Consider the following 21,495-nt stretch of genomic DNA (forward strand, 5'->3'; position numbering starts at 1 on the left):
TCAGAGTGAATAAATGACTCAGTGATCAGAATATATGTATTGAGAGAAAAAAGTTAAAAATTACCAAAAAGAATCAAAGAAAGTCAGGTGTATAGTTTCCTGTAAAATGAAAATTGGTGCTTTTCTTTTTGAATTTCCTGAATTTAAAAATAAATGTATATCTGGTTCCTCAAAAAATTAAAAATAGAATTACCATATGATCCAGCAATTCCACTTCTGGTTATGTACCTAAAAGAATTGAAAGCAGGGTCTCAAAGAGATGTTAGAACACCCATATTCATAGCAGCATTATTCACAATAGCCAAAAAGTGGAGGTGACCCAAGTGTCCATTGATGGATGAATAGATAAACAGAATGTGGTATATACATACAATGGGATATTATTCAGCCTTAACAAGGAAGTAAATTCTGACACGTGCTACAACATGAATGAGCCTTGAGGACGTTATGACAAGTGAAGTAATCCAGGCACAAAAGGGTAAATACCATATGATTCTATTATTTGAGGTACATAGAATAGTCAAATTTAGGAACAGAAAGTAAAATCGTAGTTGCCAGGGGTCAGTGGGGAGGAGAGATAGGGAGTTAATTGTTTAATGGGTACAGGGTCTCAGTTTCGCAAGATTAAAAGAGTTTTACAGATAGATGGTGGTCATGGTTGCCCAACAATGTGAATGTCCTTAATGCCACCGAACTGTACACTTAAAAATAGTTAAGATCGTAGGGGCCGGCCCCCATGGCGTAGGGGTTAAGTTCGTGCATTCTGCTTCAGCGGTGGTCCGAGGTTCGCTGGTTCAGATCCTGGGCACAGACCTACTCACCACTCATCAAGCCATGCTGAGGTGGCGTCCCACATAGAAGAACTAGAAGGACCTACAACTAGGATATACAACTATGTACTGGGGCTTTAGGGAGAAAAAGAGGAAAAGTGGCAACAGATGTTAGCTCAGGACCAATCTTCTTCAAAAAAAAATAGTTAAGATGGTAAATTTTATGTTATGTGTATATTGCCAAAATTTCAAAAAAATAAAATTTTCTTCAGTGTAAAAAAAATAAAATAAATTCATATGTGTGTGTCTTTCTGCAGATGGCACGCACCTGCTGGCTTTATTACTTCTCAAAATTTATTGAGCTGTTTGATACTGTGAGTATATAGTCACCACATTTGGTAAATGTTTGGTGTTTCAGTGAGAGCAATAAAGTGCTAGAAATCAGTTGTCTGATAACTTGGGTTCTCTCTCCTCCTCAGGCAGACCTAACATTATCTTTTTCCTTTTATTATTATTAATTTTAGAGAATAGATAGAATAAGCTTATTTTTCAGTCTTTTGCAAACTCCACAAGGTTTTTCTTATATATCTACCATCCGATTAAGATAAGCATGTGACTGTCATATACACTACAAAACTGTGCATCTTTATATAGATTGATGATAATTGTTTTGTGAAGTTCAGGAAGCAAAGAGCAGAGAACATTTGACCTTTGATTCTTCATACCAAAGTACTGTGTCATCCATACTCCTTTAAAAGGATAAATGCTGAGCCAGCCCTGACGGCTCAGTTAAAGTTCAGCACGCTCCACTCGGCAGCCCAGGTTCAGTTCTCGGTCGTGGAATCACACCACCCGTCCGTCAGTAGCTGTGCTGTGGCGGCGGCTCACATAGAAGAACTAGAAGGACTTGAACTAGAGTATACAACTAGGTACTGGGGCTTTGGGGAGGGAAAAAATAAAAAAGAGAGAGAGGAAGATTGGCAACAGATGTTAGCTCAAGGTGAATCTTCCCCAGGAAAAAAAAACAGGATAAACGCTTCAAAATTCATAAGCTTATACTAGAATGTTCAGTTACCCCTGGGATATCAGTAATTTGGGTAACATCAAAACTATCTCCAGCTGCCATTCGAAGTCCGTGCTTACTGGGTCCTCTCTCTTCTTGAGGACCAGCTCTGAATTTAGGTGACTGGGCCCTGGGGGAAGCAAGTGCCTTGAATTAGAGTCCATGATGAGAGGAGAAAGCCATGCACCTTTGTTTCCAGAGTAGCTTAGGAAAGCTGGATATTTACTGTATCTTTGTGGCATGTGGATCTTAGTTATGTGGAACCCGTCCTGGGTCTAAGACTGACAAGTGTGTTCTCTCTCTAGAATATATACCTCTACATTTCTTGTAGCAAATCTCAACATGCTTCACCTTCTCAGCTGAGTAATTGCATAATGTTAGAATTGGAAAGGACTTTAGTGAGTGTAGAATCCGGTGGTTCTCAAACTTTAGCATGCATTAGAATCATCTGGAGGGCTTATTAAAAACACAGATGACTTTATCCCACCCCCAGAGTTTCTGATTCAGCAGATCTTGGGTGGAACTCAAGAATTAATTTGCATTTCTGGCAAGTTCTCAGGTGGTGTTATTACTGTTAGTCCAGAGTCCACATTTTGAGATAAGCATGGTATGTTCTGGTGTCTCATTGTGATTTTAATTTGCATTTCTCTAAGTACTAATGAGATTGAATCCATTTTTATATATTTACTGGCCATTTTGATCTTCTCTGAAATGCCTGTTTAAATATCTTGTCTATTTTTGTATTTGGGCTATCTGTCCTTTTTATTGATTTATAAGAGTTCTTTATATATTCTAGGTGTGAGACCTTTGTCAAATATGTCTGTTGCAAATATCTTTTTCCCATTCCATAGCTTACCTTTGCACTGTCTTAATGGTATCTTTTGAACAGAATTTGTTAATTAGTGTAGTGCAATTTTTCACCTTTTCTTTTGTGTTTAATGCTTTCAATGTTTTATTTAAGAGAACATTTCCAAGCCCAAGGCCATGAAGTAATGTTATGTTATCTTCTAGAAGCTCTATTGTTAACTTTTCATATTTAGATCTACAGTTACCCCAGAACTGATTTTTGTGTATGGAGTGAGGTAAGGTTCAGATTTTATGTTTTCTGTAGGAATATACAATTGAACCGTCACCATTGATTGAAAAGACGATTCTCTCTCCAGTGCTCTGCAGTGTTATCTTTCTCATAAATTATTTATGTAACTGTGTCCCTGTTTCCAAATTCTTTGCTGTGTTCTGTTGGTTGATTTGTCTCTCTTTGTTCTAGTGCCACACTATCTGAAATAGAGTAGCTTTTAAGTATGTCTTGATATTCAGTGGAATGAATCCTCCAACTTTGTTCTTCAAAATTATCTCGGATCTTCTTAGCCCTTTGCATTTCTATGAAGATTTTAGAATCAGTGTGTCATTTTCTTTTTTTTTTCTTACTATGTACCTTTAATGGCACTTTTACACTGCTTTTTGAACAAGAGGACCTGTATATTCTTTTTGCACTAGTCCCCAAATTATATAGCTGGTCCTGATTTTTTTTTTATTGAGGCAACAGTGGTTTATAACATTATATAAATTTCAGGTGTACAGTATTATATTTCGATTTCTGTGTAGATTACATCATGTTGCCGACCCAAAGATATCTAGTCCCATATTTTGAAGTCTAGCTCATCACTGGTCTTCTAAATTTTGAATATTTTTTTACACATTTAATTCTGCTTTTGAAAAAAATTTTCCCCAAAAAGCCTTTTTGTTCTACTCCTTTGTTTGTAGAGTTTCTGAAAACTACTGGGTACATTCAATCTGGATGGTGCCTTGGTTGCCCTTCCCATTTTTCCTAGGCAGCTTTGCTTTCTTTTCTATCCTATTTCTCCAATTAACTCTTCAAGTTTTTCCCTCTTCATCTTTCTTTAATAATAATTTGCTAACTTTTGATTTGTTGCAAGTCCTCTTTCAATTTACTTAGTCCCTTATCTAAATTGGTAGGGTGTGTCAGAGAGCAATGTAGAATAATCACAGTCCTAAATATTAAGACTGTCTGCTTTCTCATATACTTCAGAATCCATGTCGATATTTTTTTACCAATAACATTTCTTTTAATAATTTTTGGCCATATTCTTCACTTTATACCTTTGATTTTTAAATCTGCATACAATTTCTTTTCACCTTTTTAGTGATTCTCCCATGACTGGGCATCGTCCCTAAGTTCCTTCAAACTAATTAGCCTTTGAGCTGCCCCTTGGTGAATCAGCTGCGTCTATGAGCATTCTATAAGGCAACCCTTTCAAAGCAAATTATGATGTGATGTATTTTTCACTTTGCCAATATTTTTGTAACACTAGATAAATTATTGGATGATTTTATATGAACTTGATTTTCTTTAAATTATTTCAGATCTTTTTTGTTCTGCGTAAGAAGAATAACCAAGTGACTTTCCTGCATGTCTTCCATCATACCAGCATGCCGTGGACCTGGTGGTTTGGAGTCAAATTTGCTGCAGGTAGCCAAGGGAGAGTGGGTTCATGTATTACAAACGATAACGTTTCTCTATGCTATAAACACAGATTCTATCCTTGAATGTGGTTTAAAAAAAACTCCAAAGAATCTCTTCGATCAAACTTCTGACTTTCATTATTACCTGAAACATGAATGTAGGACTCTTATCTAGATCCTTCCCCCACCCTCTACTCTTTAGATATGCGTGACTTGTAGGTACAGTCTTCTACACATAGCCTTTAGTTGTTTTGTTTGGATTTTATTCTTTTCCCACATAGTCCCATTAAATGTCTTTAAATAAATAAATAATGACAAACAAACAAATAAATAAAATCGTAAAAGCCTTGGTTTCATAGGAATGTAGTTAAATAACTATTCCTTACATGTTTCCAGGAAGTTAGAATGTTTATCTCAACTTCCGTGTCTTTTTTGACTTCAAATTTCCAATAACTGATATAGTCCTCAACTCCTAATAGCTCTCTAAAGATGTGTCAAATGGCAGTCGTCCCAACTTCCTTAAGCATCGTATCATATTAAAGGATGTTTTGATATTATTTTTTAAGTCAAAAGTACAGCAATAAGAGCTGAAGTATTTCCAGAAATGTGGTTTGGCACTGGCTTCCATTCCTAGAATCAAACTGTCCGGTTTAAACTGTCTTTTCAAAACCTTGAGCACAGCTGATCTCTGTCTAGTATTTAATTTTTTGTTTGCCTGTTGTGCAACTCTCTGGGATAATAGCAATCGAGCTTTCCTTTTGAATATATGAAAATATTTCTGTGGCTGGTTTTTATATTAATTACACATCTGCTCCCTTCCTGAGATGTGGAGAATTGGGATAATTACCGAGGCGATTCATTTCTTTTTTCCAAACCAAAGAAGTAAAATGTGATGACACTAATTGTAATTCATTCTGCGACGTTTGCTTTTCAGAACTGGTATCTTAAAGAAGAAAGCAAGCTTAGAAAATACTTTATTAGAAAAGCCTTCCAAAGAAGATATGAAAAACATTACTAATTAAAATGTGATTGTTCTGTGAACAAGCTTATTAAAATAACTTAGAAAATAATCATAACTAGAGAAAATAAGCAAGTTAATTTTATTTGATAGCTTATTTTGATCAGTAGCCCTTACTAAACTCCCTTAGCTACACTGGTGCTTTGTTAAATTCCTGTCCATAGGATCCTCGTTTTAGGACATGTAAATGGTGAAAATTTCTAAATAGAAAATAGACATTCTTCCACCAAAAAATGGGAGAGATGCCTTGGTGAGAAAGGCCCTGATGTAGTTTGTTATCAAGGGTGAAATAGATGGCCTGAGTGTATATAATCATGGAAGACACAAATGGACTTGAGAGGTGTTCGGCTTCTCCCCGTTAAGCAGCTTGATTCCTAAACTATCAGAAATAGACAACTATTCTATTTTTAAATTACCCTATAAAAGGTGTTTTTACACCACTATAATCTATTTATTCAGGTTTCTTTGGGGAAAGAAGACTAATCTAAATGTAAATAATAAAAGCTGAGAGGTTGTTAATAAGCTTCATTAATTCAGTTTCTTCTGACTTGAAATTTGTGATAATTAAAGAATTAGCTGAAATTTGATTTACTGTATCCAAGAAGGGAAAGTTTATGAAGCACAGTACAGCATAAATGAGACATTGGTGGAATATTTAAACTACTTAAAAATAAGTATTTTTAACAGGTTATTTTATTTATTTATTTTTTTGTGAGGAAGATCAGCCCTGAGCTAACATCCATGCTAATCCTCCTCTTTTTGCTGAGGAAGGCTGGCTCTGAGCTAACATCTATTGCCAGCCCTCCTCCTTTTTTTCCCCCCAAAGCCCCAGTAGATAGTTGTATGTCATAGTTGCACATCCTTCTAGTTGCTGTATGTGGGACGCAGCCTCAGCATGGCCGGACAAGCGGTGCGTCAGTGCGCACCCGGGATCCGAACCCCGGGCCGCCAGTAGTGGAGCGTGCGCGCTTAACCGCTAAGCCTCGGGGCCGGCCCTTAACAGGTTATTTTAAGGGAGTACTTTAGTAGTGATAGTATCTAGAAGTATCTAGAATTACTGCAATTATGAATGATCGTTAAAAACTAGTTTCTACCATGCAACAATTTTCATTTTGCTTTAAACTTTCTGTAATTCATAGTGTTTATGAATTTGGCCCTTTTTCTAACATAATTAATCCAAATTTGTGAGATTTTGCCTTATTTCTGGAATTAAGAATACTAGAATGAAGAAAATAGAATATTTTGGAGAAAAATTTAAATTCCATGTCAACATTACTAAGCTGAATCAGGTTATACATAAAAAATGAAGATTCTTCTAGATTGAAAGAGATGCTAGGGAAAAGTTTTGTTTTTTTACCCCACCATCAACTAATCACCCCATTACCCCTCTCACTGTACTACTGGTCCAGCTAAAAACAACTGAAATGATCATTGCTTACGTTCCCCCTGGGTTCTTTTCTTCTATTCTGAATTGAATGTGGTCAGTAGGAGAGGTGGGGAAATGAGAAGAGGAAAACCAAGGCAGGAAGGCACAACTGATAATAAGCAAATGGAAGCAGTAATCAAAGCTGGTTCAATAATTAAGAAATGTTTATTTTGGAAAAACAGTAATTAATTAAAGCAAACTTAGCATAGCTAGTGAAAGCTAGTGGTTTTACTGCCAAAGTTTTGTGGCACTAAGAATATTTATTGAAGATTATTGAGAGTGGAAAAAGTAAATTTGTTTCCACACAATGACATGTACAAAAATATTCTTAGTGGCTTTATTCGTAATAGCCCAAATTGAAAACAATCCAAATATCTTTTAATAGGAGTATGGATAAATAAATTGTGATGCATTCATATAGTGTAATACTACACGGCAATAAAAAGGCAGACTACTAATATACACATCAACGTGGATGAATCTTAAACATATTGTTGAATGAAAGAAAGTTGGCTCAAAAGAGTACATCTTATATAATTCTATTTATATGACATTTAACAACAGGCAAAACTAATAGTTGATGATAGAAGTCAGAATAAGGGTTATGTTGGGAGGGGTATATTCTTGGAAGAGGGACATAGGAACCTTATGTGGTGTTGGAAATGTTCTATATCTTGAATTTGGTAGTGGTTACATGGGTGTTTTCATATGTAAAAAATCATCAAGTAGTACACTTAAGATTAATGTACTTCGTGTACTTTATATATGTTAACCCTCACTAAAAAATGAATTTGATTGCTGTTATTTAGCAATGTGTCAAGTTTAAAAAGATCGACTTAGTTTAAGCAAACCCATATCATAAGACCACCTTAAGGTTAAGTTATAACAATAAATAAAGACATGCTAATCTATTCTCTAAGATTTGTATCTTGTATTTTACTAAATAAATATATTATTCATCTTCCTCTAATTTGGTAGGGGCTTAACAAGATGATATTTCATATGTTTTTCTTCCTACTAAAATTAATGTAATTATTATACTAAAATCTCAGTTCAGACAAAAATATGTTTCATTTTAAGGAACAGTGCCCCTGTTTTATGACAATTTTATTTTCCAGGTGGTTTGGGAACATTCCATGCCTTTCTAAATACAGCTGTACATATAGTCATGTATTCCTATTATGGACTGTGTGCACTGGGACCAGCTTACCAGAAGTATTTGTGGTGGAAAAAATATTTGACATCATTACAGCTTGTGAGTAATTAATTTTCTTTAAAACCAGATGTGAAACTGCACTGGAGTCACTTGTCTTCCCTATGAATTAGGGTACCAAAGTTTACAAAACAATAGGGTTATAAAGGGTCTGGCCCCTATATGGCATCCCATCATTATCCTTTCTATATTATTTAAACTTTTGTCAGGAACTTTGTTGAAAACAAAGCATATTTGGTAGCCAGGAGGCTCAGACAATTAAACTAGCATGTGTATCTTTATACTATTTTATGCATTTATATAAAATAAATATATTTATGATCAAAATAATCTCGAGGATACCTTCCTAGGCATAATATTAAATTAGAAGTTAGAAATTCCATATTCTAGATCTAAATCACTTTGGGGGAATGTAACTTTGAGGGAGTTATGGGCCATCTTGTGTGCCTGCCTATCTAGTCCTAACATTTATCCATCTTTTTTTCCTCCAACTAGTAAAAGTACCGTGAGGATTAAAGTGTAGGGTGGTGGCATAATATATATATTGACAAAATTAACGATACCCTAAATAACCAACCACAAGGAAATGGTGAAATAAATTATGTTAATTCCTGCTTTGGAATATTACAAAGTCATGAAAATTATTCACAGTTGCTTTCTTTTTAAGTATTTTTCTAATTGTACGGTAATATATGCTCATTGCAGAGAAAATAGAACATCTAATTAAGCAAAGAGAAAGAAAAATAAACGTAATTCCACCACCCAGGGATAATCAGAGTTGATATTTTATTTTATTCTCGTCTGGCTTTTCTCCTGTATGCATTTATGTATGTCTTTTTGCATGATTTGTATTATACTGCATATACAATTTTGCATTAGGCTCTTTTCACTTAACATACTCTTAAATGTTGTAAAAACTTTTTAATAATGTGGGAAAATACTTATATAGGAAAAGAACAGATATTTCTTCATTAGTATTTCAAATGTGTCAATGATACACAAATATACCTGCATAGAATGTTGAGGATGTTGTTTAGGCTTTCAAAGGTTTCATTTCCTCATCTGCAAAATGAGAGGAATAATTGTAGCTACTGCACAGAAATGTCATGAAAGTTCAAAATAATATAAAGAGAGTTGATGATGATAAAAGAAACTATGTGAAAATCTTTGATTAACTGGATGGATTGTGGGTACTTATTATTTATTTTTATTTATAGATTTTACCTTTCTAAAATTTCCACAGAATGTATGTTGCCTTTTAAAAATCAGGAGAGGGCCGGCCCCATGGCTTGGTGGTTAAGTGCGCGTGCTCTGCTGCTGGCGGCCAGGGTTCGGATCCCGGGCGTGCACCGATGCACCGCTTCTCCAGCCATGCTGAGGCCGCTTCCCACCTACAGCAACTAGAAGGATGTGCAGCTGTGACATACAACTATCTACTGGGACTTTGGGGGAAAAATATATGTATAAATAAACATTTTAAAAATCAGGAGAAAAAAGATATCCAAAAAATCTGGACATTAGCCCAGAAAGTGTCCCTCTTAAGACTGCATAGAACATTCTTGAACACAGAGCCCCTGGGCATCACTAGGAGGGTCACCAATGCTGTCTTACTCCTTGCAGATTCTCTGCTGCTGTTGGCAGATAGGATATATTTTTCTCTATAACAGTGGACGACAAGTGCCAGATGTGAGAACTCAGTGATGCTTTGGCTCCTACAGAATTAGTGGGGCTCTAAGGAGAATGTTTTTATTTCCCCAAAATTGAAATACCCGGTCTAACAACAGGACAGAATATTTGAAATTGAAACTATCCTAGAAAATAAAGCCGTAAGGGAGTGGTCCTGTTTGCATTGCATCAGTCAAGGACTCAAGTCAGAGACGTGCAAAGAAAACCTGCGCTGATGGTTCTCCGAGTATGAAAGGGCTGCTGCACTGTGCAGCTCCAGGGATATTTACATAGGACCCCCTGGAGTTGTGCAATTTGGTGGGTTCCAAATTCCCATCTGGGTTTTGACACTGTTCTACCCACTTCACTCCCATGGAGGCTAGATTGAAAGATAAAATTCCCCACCCAACAGGAGCCTAGATGTGGTTAGAGAGTGTTTGAACATAAGCAGGCAAAGAATGCATTAAATAATTGCGCCATTGTGACTCTTCATGTCTGAGCGATATTTTTCACTCTTTCATCTGTTAGGTCCAGTTCATTATTGTCACCATCCACATGGGACAGTTCTTGTTCCTGGAGGACTGCAAGTACCAGTTTCCAGTCTTTGTGTACGTGATTTTGATTTATGGTTGCATCTTTCTGCTGCTCTTTCTCCATTTTTGGTACCACGCTTACACCAAAGGTCAGAGGCTGCCCAAAACTGTGAAAAATGGAATCTGCAAAAACAAAGATCACTGAAATTCAAGCACAGCATGAATCGATAGATGAGACTGCTATCTTGTCTCCCTTGACAATCAAGAGATATTTCCATGTGTAGTGCATTTTGTATATTTTTCAAAACCAAGAGCTTGTATTTTTATGATAAGTTATTGGGGTTTCTGATATTTGAGAGCCCAAAGCTCCCAGATAACAGAGTCTTCTGATAATTAGAGCCTGAAGCAGCCAGGTTTTCAGCTGCTTTTAAACCTAATCTAAAGGTTTTATTTAATACATTTTGTTACAATGAAAGGAGGATATGAAACAGTACAGTACTTTTCAAAGAAGTCCGGTATAGATGAAAAATATCATTCGATATTTTGAGCACGGACAGAGATCCATGCCGTACAATAGATTCCTTCTGCCAGGTCTGGAAACCTGTAACGTGGTATCTGGCTTGGTTGCTTGTTGACTATATTCAGAAAACACTATATTTATTCTTGAGTTAAATTCCCATTCTAAAGAGCTAACACAGGGAACAGTCCAGTGAATTTTTGGTAAGTTGTCATTTAAAATCACTAACAGTGGGGCTGGCCCAGTGGTGCAGTGGTTAAGTTCATGCGCTCCACTTAGGCAGCCTGGGGTTTGCAGATTCAGATCCTGGGCGTGGACCTATGCACCGATTATCAAGCCATGCTGTGGCAGGTGTCCCACATATAAAGTAGAGGAAGATGGACACAGATGTTAGCCTACGGCCAATCTTCCTCAGCAAAAGAGGAGGATTGGCAACAGATGTTAGCTCAGGCCTAATCTTCCTCACCAAAAAAAAAAAAAAAATCACTAACAATGATTTTTAATGGATCTCTTGAGTAGCTGGCAGTTTTGCTGGTAAGACTAACTCACAACGCTTTTGTTGTATAAACTGTTCAAAAGTAAAAATCCTTTCAGTTAGTATATCAATGCACCTGACACGAAGGTTAAATTAATATTTTGAAAACAAGGTGATTTGTTCTAATGGCTTAATGAACACTTTGCTATTACTGTTTTGCAATTAACTTTGTATGTTTCTGGGAAGAGGTGAATTTGTCAATGGAAAAAGTACCCTGTAGTTCAGTGGGAAAAATCTGTTGTCAATTGTATTATAATGTCACTTTCTCATATTGTCATGGTTTAAAGGATTATCTTGGTTAAAGATACATTGGTTAAGGGCTGGCCCAGTGGCATAGTGGTTAAGTTTGTGTGCTCCACTTTGGCGGCCCGTGGTTCGCCAGTTTGGATCCCCGGCGCAGACCTACACATTGCTCATCAAGCCATGCTGTGGTGGCATGCCACATACAGAAAATAGAGGAAGATAGGCACAGCTGTTAGCTCAGGGCTAATCTTGCTCAGCAAAAAGAGGAAGATTAGTAACAGATTTTAGCTCAGGGCTAATCTTCCTCACCAAAATAAAAAAGAGTATAATTAATAAAATAACATTGATTTTCAAAAAAAAAAAAAAAGATACATTGGTTAGATGTGTAAATGTTCGTATCATTAGCATACTACAGATACCCTTAAATCATGAATGATTTTTTGTGTGTGTGTGCCAAAGCGGAGCTCGCGCACTTAACTGCTACGCCACTGGGCCGGCCCCTCATGAATGATTTTTGACCATCCATCACACAGTTTCCAAAGATGGGTTCAAGTGGCTTGTGAAGCAACTGGAGGCAAATGGTGACACAGAGATTGTCCAGGGAAGATTTGGTTATATAAGGGTCTCTCTCAATAGAGAGAGAGAGAGAGAGAGACTACATAATAGTTATTCTTATAGATATACTGCATGAAGAAATATTTTCCAGAATTATAAATTAATTAACAGCCTGGATTTCTTTTTTTTTGAACTTATAAACTATACTACAGTGAAGGACTGAAACTCATTTTGCATAGATTTTGTTTCTTTAGAATTGCTACTTTCTAAAATTCTCTTGCTCTCACATTTTCTTGTTGGAGAACCCAAACTACTGGTCAATAGAATTTTATTCAAGAAACAGCAATATTTGGACATGTCTGAATTTTTCCTTAGTGCATCTTTTTTCTTGTTCTATTTATACTCGATTTTGAAGAACTGCTTTTGCTCGTATGACTTTAAACAATTAATACTGACGGGTTCTAGCTACTGTGTTACACACAGTGATACTTACTGTACAACAAAGCCTGAGTTTTCAATCACCGTCAACTCCTGTAGTTCTGTGTCTCTCCTAATCCATTCATCTATACCGTGGCCTTTTCTCTTCACACTTACCAGATTCATAAGGTTATTTGCCTTTAAGTGACCTTTAGTGATTTTGCTTGCTTACAATATGAGAAGATGAGAGTTGATAAACGGGGAAAATTACATATTTTTTTAAATAAAGAATAAAGAACTGGAGAGTAGAGCTAAAAAGAAACAGCAGCTCTAGTTTATGTCTCTGAGGGTCTCAGGGTGCCTTAAGTGTTTTCCTGTTTTGGCTCTTCAAATCCAACCTGTGCTAAAATGAGAAGGTATAGTAGGAGGTGTTATACATACACACAAATCCCAAAGATTCCCAAAGTAAGGTAAAGACCAAAATGAAGCAAAAATAAAAGAAGATAAAACAAAAGAGTTGGATTGCTTTTCTTGCATACTTTCTGGCCTGCATTGTACGACCTCTCCTAACCTCCCTGTAGTCTTTAAAATGTTTGACTTGCCAATGAGTTAACAGCAACATGTTACATAATTCTAAATTGTATGAATGGAAGTGGAGAGCTAGAATGTTACATGAAAAGAAATCACAGCAAACAGAAGCATCCTCCATATAAACATCAGTAGATCAAAATGAATATCACTGGATGTAGGGTTTGTATGGGCAACGTTTTATTAAAGGGCTCTATGGATCACGTGGAGTTTCTATTAGGGTTCCATCCCACTCTTCAGGACTTTATTGCCTTTAGGCTTGCTATCCTAACAAATAAAGAGCCCAGTTACAAAGTCTGGTTTATGGCATAAAACTCTATGAATCCTTGAGAACCTATATCTATATTATAAATAAATACAAATGCAAAATTTTAAATATATGGGACATTGCCACTTTACAGTCTTAACTGAGTAGAATTCTTAATTGAATAGACTACATTGTTGTATAAATTATAAAATTATGAGGTTACATTTCCTCAATTATCCTTTATTTCTGTTAAGTGTTTAAAGACTGGAAAATTCCAGGGATATCATCAAAGTTTGGGTTTTGTGTGTGTGTGTGTTATAATAAATTTGTGGTATTACATGTATATATGTGTGTGTATCTTTCATTTTGGAATCTAACTGCATATGTTTGCATGGGTGGGTGTTTTTTAACCCGAATACTTGTTGAACCAAAGCATTTTATACATGTGTTGTATACTTGCTGTGTTCAGAGCCCTGTGTAGACATTAGAATGATACAGAGATGCCTACAACATATTGGGACCTCCTGGAGCTTACAGACTGGCAGAGGAAATTATGTTACAGGGCAGTACGTGCTAGGTGCCATAGGAGTAAAAGTCCTGTCACTTAGCGAGCAGGGAAGGCTCTATGAAGGAATTTACATTTGACTTGTATGTTTAAGATGTGCAGAATTTCAAAATGGTAGTGGGTTAGTGGGCAAGGGTAAGTGGGTAAGTGAAAAGAAATAATAAATCAAGAGGCAGGGGAAGAAAAGCATTAGGAAAGTTTAGGGAATGGCTAATAGACCAGATTAGAGTGAGGCTTCCTGTAGGAGATACAGAGAGATGAGGCCAGAAAGGGAGGGGGACTCTGACCTTGGGGACATGCTGCCACAGCATCTGGGCCTGATTCTTCAAGCAAATGGGAGCATTAAAAGGTTTTTGAGAGAGGAGAGGTATGATCAAAATGGTACCTTAAGAGTCATCTGGTGGGGTGGGGTGGAGGCATGAGACACTAAAGGGGTAATTTGTTTAAGGGTGAGATGAAGAGAGCCGGAGTGTTTGACTAGAAAGAAAGAGGCTGATGTGAGAGAGCTTAGGATGGGAGAGTGGAATCTGGCAACTGATTGACCAAGGATGGATGTGTTGCAGGGTTCAGAGAAGCAGTGTTGTGGTGTGGGAAGTGTGCTATATCTGAATCTGTGAGGCATGGATGTTAGATGCCAAGTGACTTTGAACAAGCCAGTTAACTTCTCTCAGCTTCTGTTTCTTCATCTATAAAGTGAGAATACTAGTACAAGTTGTCCTTGTGTACATTGTTGTGTGGCTTATATGAAATAATGTATTTAAAAGCCCTTTGTAGTAACTGGTAAAAATATGAAATCTATGCACAAAGAATACAGACTCAGCAGATTTGAGTGGGGAGGAAAAGAAGGTGGGTCCCTAGCCCAAGAGAGCAGGGGTTATGGTTCTCTCCACTTCAAGTGGCGTAAGGTATGTGTTAATTGGGGAAGGGATGGGGATAAAAGTTTCTCTAGATGTTTCCAGCAGATGCGACCACAATGGAACAGGCTCACAACACGTCCTGTTATTCCAGGCTGCACCAGAGAAAAGACCAGAGGGCTCTTACTTTTATGTGGCTAACTGGGTGTGGTTATGGCTTTTATTGACAGCTGGTATCAGGTCAGGCTGTATATGCACTTATAACCCAACAATCCTTACCAACTACAATACTCTTAACATCTAAAAGAGCATTTGTGACTATATTCAAACTGCAGCATTAAGAAAATGTTGCTGTACCTTGTATATATTCTAGAGTCCACAGGATTCAGTTAATTTAGGGGACAATTTGGTTACTAAAGGGAGAAAGCTTGGTACAAGGAGTATTGGTTTAAATTGCCCAGGCTACACAAGGAGACATCCTGTGCCTAGTACTTAGAGCTTCAATAGGAATGATATAAGCATCTGACTATCTGAACATGAAAGCTGTGAGCTCAGAGCTGCTGTCTTTTATCTTAAAAACTGCACGAATCCTTGTCAGTGTATCTTCTGCCTGCTTTGTGTTATCTTGTCCATGAATCTGTTCCTTTCTTTCTTTTTTATTCTTGTGCCAAGCGTCCTACTTCAGACCCAAATAGTTTTGCCTATATTATAGAATTATCCTCGGTCTTTTCACATTTTTACCCAATATAAAACCTTTTTATCCTACTGTGCTGTTATGGAGGGAAGCTTGGTGTAGTGGTTGAGAGAACAGACTCTGGAACCAGGCTGCCTGGTCAAATTCTGGCTCTGTCACTTACTAGCCACGTGACCTGGACAACCTCTCCGTGTCTTAGTGTCCCCACTGAAAATGGAAACCGTAACACTGCTTGCCTCATCAGTTTAGTGTGGGGATTCAATGAGTTAGTACAGGGAAGACTTGTAGAACAGTGCCTTCCTTCCAGTTGTTCAGGCCAAACACCTTGGAGTCATCTGCATTCCTCTCTCTCTCTCTCTCTCTCTCTCTCACTCAACATCAAAGGCTTCACCTTAAAGTATAACCAGAATCTGACCACTCTGGGCCCTCCTCGTGTCTGCCTGGCTTTCCAGACTAGCTTCCTATCTGACTCACTGCTTCTGCCTCACCTCCCTACAATGTGTTGTCTACATCACACCCAAAATCATCACTTAACGTAAATTAGATCATGTCACTCTTTTACTCAAAACCCTCCAGTGGCTTCTGGTTTCACCCAGAGAAAAAGCCAAAGTCTTTACAGTGGTCTACAAGGCCCTGCATGATCTGTCTCCCACCTGCCATTGCCCCTCTGTCCTCATCTCCTACGACTTCCCACTTGGCTCCTTCTGCCCCAGCCACACTGGCCTCCTTGTGTTCACTGGACCATGCTAGGCACATTCTCAGCTTTTGCCTCTGCCTGAGGGGCTCTTCCCCAAGTAACTACTTGGCCAAACCCCTCGCTTCCCTCCAGTCTTTGCCCAAATCTCACTTTCTCGACGAGGCCTGCCCTGCCTACCCTGTTCACTACCTGTACCCCGATCTCCCTTTACCTTGCACATTCTTTCTTCCATACAGCACTTGTTACCTTCTAACGTGCTGCACCCTGTACTTATTGATTATTTATATTGTCTATTGCTGTCTTCCTCGTTAGAAAGTAACCTCCTCAAGGGCAGACATTTTTGTCTGTTTTGTTCACTGCAAGTGCTTAGAACGATAGCTAGTATATTACAGGAATTCAATAAATATGAGTTGAATGAAGCATCAAATAAGTGTTTGCTATTGTTACAGATTCTCTTCCTCTGCTCATTCTTTTACCGGCTTATTCATTCATTCAACAATAATTTGTTAAACACCTGCTCTGTACCAGGTCCTGTGCTAGACACTGAGTATAAAAAACAAAACGAATAATAGCAGTCCCCACAGAGATTCACATTCAGATGGAGGGAGACAAACAAGCAGCACGTCAAGTGTGCCAGCTGTTAAAATGGTGGTTTTTAATCTGTACAATGGAGGGACACAAAGCAGAAATGTTCAGTTCTACCTAGACTGGGGGCAGGACTTCAGAAAAAGCTTGAAAGAGGAGGTAGTATCAGCTGACTCATGAAAGATGAGGGACTGTTTGTCAGAAAGAAAATGAGGAGGAGCGTATAAAAGAAAACTCCAGGCCAGAAAAGGAAAGAAACACCTGGCATGAGCTTGAGGGAAACGTGTGAGGTGAACCCAATGTTTCAGTTTTGAAAGTGCGGGACCAAGCCGACGATTGATCAGGGCGTGGGAAGGAGGGTCAGAAGGTGAATTGTTTGGGGACGTGTTGAGTTTGAGGAACATTCCTCCATCAAATCTCTTCCTCAGGCAGTAGTGTGATGACTGTTCTTTCAAAGAGCTGGGTTGAGAAGAGAAGGTAAAAGGTAGTAGGTAAAGGGGAATGTGAGATTGAGGAAAAAATTGTTTTCCTTTTGAAGTAGAGGAAGTATAAACATGTTTATTTACTCAAGATGGCTTGAGGAGAAGAGTGAAAAAGTTGCATAAACACAGTGGGGAATGGATGTGCCCAGGGACGGAGACAGATCTCAAATATATCCTAGCTTCCAGCAAGGCCCTGCCGAGGCTGGAGACCATACATTTGTAGTGGTCCCAATTTGCGTATTTGTGTTAGCCCATAACCATGTGGGCATGGAGAAGACTTGCATTGACCAAGGCCGGGATTTGCAAGGAAGATGCAGCAGGACAAGGAAGGGAGGATGTTGAGAATGCCAGCAACAGTGGATGAAGTGATGCAGCATGGGAGCTGAGAGTAAGACTCTCCAAGGACAGTGGTGCTTGCTAAGCTCCTTGTATGTCTGATGCAGTGAAATCTTCACAATATCCCTATGAGATAGGTACAATGAGGGAGATACACATAAGAAAATTGATGCTTATAGCATTTAGGTAAATTGCCCAAGATCATGCAGTTATTAAGTGGTAGAGCTGAGTGTCAAACCAAATCCGTTTGATTTCAGAGATCTTACTCCTCCAGGTGGGGTTGATGGGATAAGGGAATGAACTGATTTGTAAGTTCAACTAGGAATGATGAAAACCCAAAATAACAGTTACTTAAACAAGATAGAAGTTCTTTCTCATGTAAAGTTCCAGAGACATGCAGTCAGAGCTGGGTTGGTTGCACTATAGTATCAGAGATCCAGGAACTTTCTATCTTGTGACTCTGCCGTATGTGGCTTACATTCCCATAGTTGCCTCATGATCCAAAAGGGATATTGGAACTGCAGCCATTACATACACATTTCAACCAGAATGAAGGAGGAAGAGGATAAGAGAAGAACCTGATCTCTCCATTTAAGGACACACAACAAAAGTAATATATCGTTGGCCAGAATTTAGTCAGATGGGTCATATGTAGCAGAAGGAAATCTGGGAAGCGTAGTCTTTATCCTAGGTGACTCTGTATCAAGCTAAAATCAGGGATTCTATGACAATGGAAGAAGGAGATGAATTGGGATAATGGGGGATGGTAGGCTGTGGTCAGAAATTCAAATGTGGAGGTAGTGCTGTATGGCCTGGGAGTGAGTGGCTAATGTAGAAAGCGTATGATTGGTATCAGAGTTGAACAGATTGAGGAAATGTTAGGCATTGTGTTGGATGGGCTGTCCACGTGAATGCTGAAGAGCCTCAAGATGATGAAGAGTCTTGGAATGAAGACTAGCCAGATGACAAAGTGCTCTGAATAGGGGTATGTGTCCAAGAAGACAGTGGGTGACAATAGTAAGAAAAGCAAAATAACACAAGCCTCAAAACCTGGGATTGCGCATGAATCAGATTCTTTTTTAAAATAAACTTTATTTTAGAATAGTTTTAGATTTACAGGAAAATTACAAAGTTAGTACAGATGATTCCCATATATGCATACCCAGTTTCCCCTATTATTATTATTTTTGTGTGTGTGAGGAAGATTGGCCCTGAGCTAACATCTGCCAATCCTCCTCTTTTTGCTGAGGAAGGCTGGCCCTGGGTTAACATCCATGCCCATCTTCCTTTACTTTATATGGGACGCCGCCGCAACATGGCTTGCCAAGCGGTGCGTTGGTGCGTACCTGGGATCTGAACCGGCAAACCCCGGGCCGCCACAGCGGAGTGCACCCACTTAACTGCTTGCGCCACTGGCTGGTTCCCAGTTTTCCCTATTATTAACATTTTATGTAAGTATGATACATTTGTTACAATTAATCTTGAGCCAATATTGATACATTATTGTTAATTAAAGTCCATACTTGTTTCCTTAGTTTTTACCTAATATCCTTTTTCTGTTCCAGGATACCATACTGCATTTAGTTGTCATGTCTCCTCAGTTCCTCTTGGCTGTAACAGTTTCTCAGACTTTCCTTGTTTTTGATAGGCTTGAGAATTTTGAAGATTACTGGTCAGGTATTTTGTCGAATGCCCCTCAGTGGGAATTTGTGTGAAGTTTTTCTTATGATTAGACTGGGGTTGTTAGTTTTTAGGAGGAAGACAGTAGAGGTAAAGTATCATTCTTATCACATCATAGCAAGGGTACATACTATCAATATGACTTTTTACTGTTGATATTAACCTTGATCACCTGGTTGAGGTAATGTTACTCTTTTTTTCTCCTTTTATACTTTATTCTTTGGAAAGGAGTCTCTATGCAGAGTGACACTTAAGGATACCCCCTGGAGGGCAAAGTGTCTACATAAATTATTTGGAATTCTTTTGCATGGGTAAATTGCCTATTCTCTCCCGTTTGTTTATTCAACCACTTATTTATATTAGTATGGACTCATTAATGACTATTTTATACTTTGGATTATAATTCAATACTACTTTATTTTGTGGTTCAAATTCTTTCAGCTTTGGCCATTGAGAGCTCTTCCAGGTGGCTCTTGTGTCACTTTGACATATCCCCACTTCCTTACTTTCTGGCACTACAAAATGCTCCAGGCTCATCTTGCATATTTTCTGCCCCAGTCCTAGAATCAGCCAGTTCTCCAAGGGGCCCTGGTTCCTTTGATTGGAGAATGGTATTAGAAATCAAGAGCTGCACTAGGTGTGCTCATTGCTACTGGGATGTCATTGCTTCTAAGTGCTCTCAGCCGACAAAGCTATGAAGTAAATGTGTGTATACCAACCAGTGTATATACACATATCTATAAATATTTTATATGTAACCATCTGTATCTATATTGAGATAACATGAGTTCATTTTGACATCTCCAATTCTAATCCATTACCACATGGATGAGTCTAGCCTTTGGCCTTTGCTTGTCTGTAACTCTAACAGTGAGAAAACTGGCTCCCAACATTTGCCATCTATTTACTTAACAATTCAATTCTAGTATGCTTGTATACATGTATAATGGTTTTAGAATTGTTAACCCACACCCCACGTTATCAACTAGAGTTCCTTTTGCCTTTCATTTATAGACTCCACTCATTTCCAGAATTACTTAGGTCAGCACCATTCCCCCTCACCCTCTTCAATGAGGTGGTTTCATATATTTGTAATATAGGAGATTCTTTTGTCTTTCTACCTTCCATCCTGGGAACCTCTCACCTTCAAAATGATTTTTAAAATTTTTGTATCCTTTAAGGTTGACTCTGTGCTATAAAGCTCTTTGAGTTTTGACTGATGCGTGGTGTCATATATCCACCATCATACATATCCAGTCTGATACAGATCCATATGATACATACATATGCCATCCAGTATCATACAAAATAGTTTCATTGCCCTAAAAAATCCTCTGTGCTTCACCAGTTCAGCCCTCCCCCACCCTGAACCCCCTGGCATCCACTGATCTGTTTACCATCTCTATAGTTTTGCCTTTTCCAGAATGTCGTATAAATGGAATCATACAGTATGTAGCCTTTTTAGATTAGACAGTTTCACTTAGAAATATGCATTTAAGATTCCTCCATGTCTTTGTGTGGCTTGCTAGCTCATTCCTTTTTATTGCTCAATAATATTCCATTGTCTGGATGTATCTCAGTTTTTCATCCATTCACCTATTGAAGGACATATTGGCTGCTTCTAGCTTGGGGGCATTATGAATAAAGCTGCTATAAACATTCACATACTGGTTTTTGTGTGGACATAGGTTTTCAGATCAGGTGGGTAAAAGCAGAAGCACAATTGCTGGATTGTATAGTAAGACTATGTTTAGCTTTGTAAAAAACTGCCACAATATCTTCCAAAGTGGCTGTACCATTTTGCATTTCCACAAGCAGGGTGTGGGAGTACCTCTTGCTTCATAGTCTCACCAAACTTTGATATTTTCTGATTTTAGACATTCTGATAGGTATGTAGTGTTATCTCATTGTTTTAGTTTGCGCTTTCTTCATGACAAATGATGTTTGGTATAATTGAGTCTCTTTTTATTCCTCCCATGGGGTGCCTTTTATTTTCTGATCTTTGCAAATTTCCGTACATTCTCCCATCTTTGTTCAAGTGCTTTCCCCTCCATGAAATCTTTACAGATCTCAGGAGCCCTTAGCAACACCTTCCTCTTTTGAATTTCTATTGCACTGTAATGGAGTTACCTCATACTCATATCTGACTGACTCGAGTTCGACTAAATATACACGATCTTTTCCTATGATTATGAAATTCAGATGGCCCTGAAACCTAAAGTTTGTAAGTTTGTAGCACACTTATTCGCTGGCTAAATCTGACTCGGGCACTGAAAGACTCTTTACCTTTTTATTCATCCACATAGAGTGACTTCATATATTTCACTT

The 21,495-nt window shown here is 38.1% G+C and overlaps 1 protein-coding gene across 7 annotated transcripts in view; it reads left to right on the forward strand.

Annotated features, from left to right (window-relative positions):
- ELOVL7 (ELOVL fatty acid elongase 7) overlaps positions 1-13,617 on the forward strand; it is a 75,429-nt gene extending 61,812 nt beyond the window's left edge. For all 7 annotated transcript variants that reach the window (XM_058564034.1, XM_058564035.1, XM_058564029.1 and 4 more), the window contains 4 exons: positions 1,088-1,144; positions 4,219-4,324; positions 7,880-8,016; positions 10,168-13,617. In XM_058564034.1, coding sequence (XP_058420017.1) covers positions 1,088-1,144; positions 4,219-4,324; positions 7,880-8,016; positions 10,168-10,377 — 510 coding nt within the window. In that variant the 3' untranslated portion in view covers positions 10,378-13,617. The remainder of the gene's footprint in view (positions 1-1,087; positions 1,145-4,218; positions 4,325-7,879; positions 8,017-10,167) is intronic.
- Positions 13,618-21,495: the final 7,878 nt, after the last annotated feature.

The sequence above is a fragment of the Diceros bicornis genome, chromosome 20 (assembly GCF_020826845.1).
Source record: "Diceros bicornis minor isolate mBicDic1 chromosome 20, mDicBic1.mat.cur, whole genome shotgun sequence".
Lineage (NCBI taxonomy): Eukaryota > Metazoa > Chordata > Mammalia > Perissodactyla > Rhinocerotidae > Diceros > Diceros bicornis.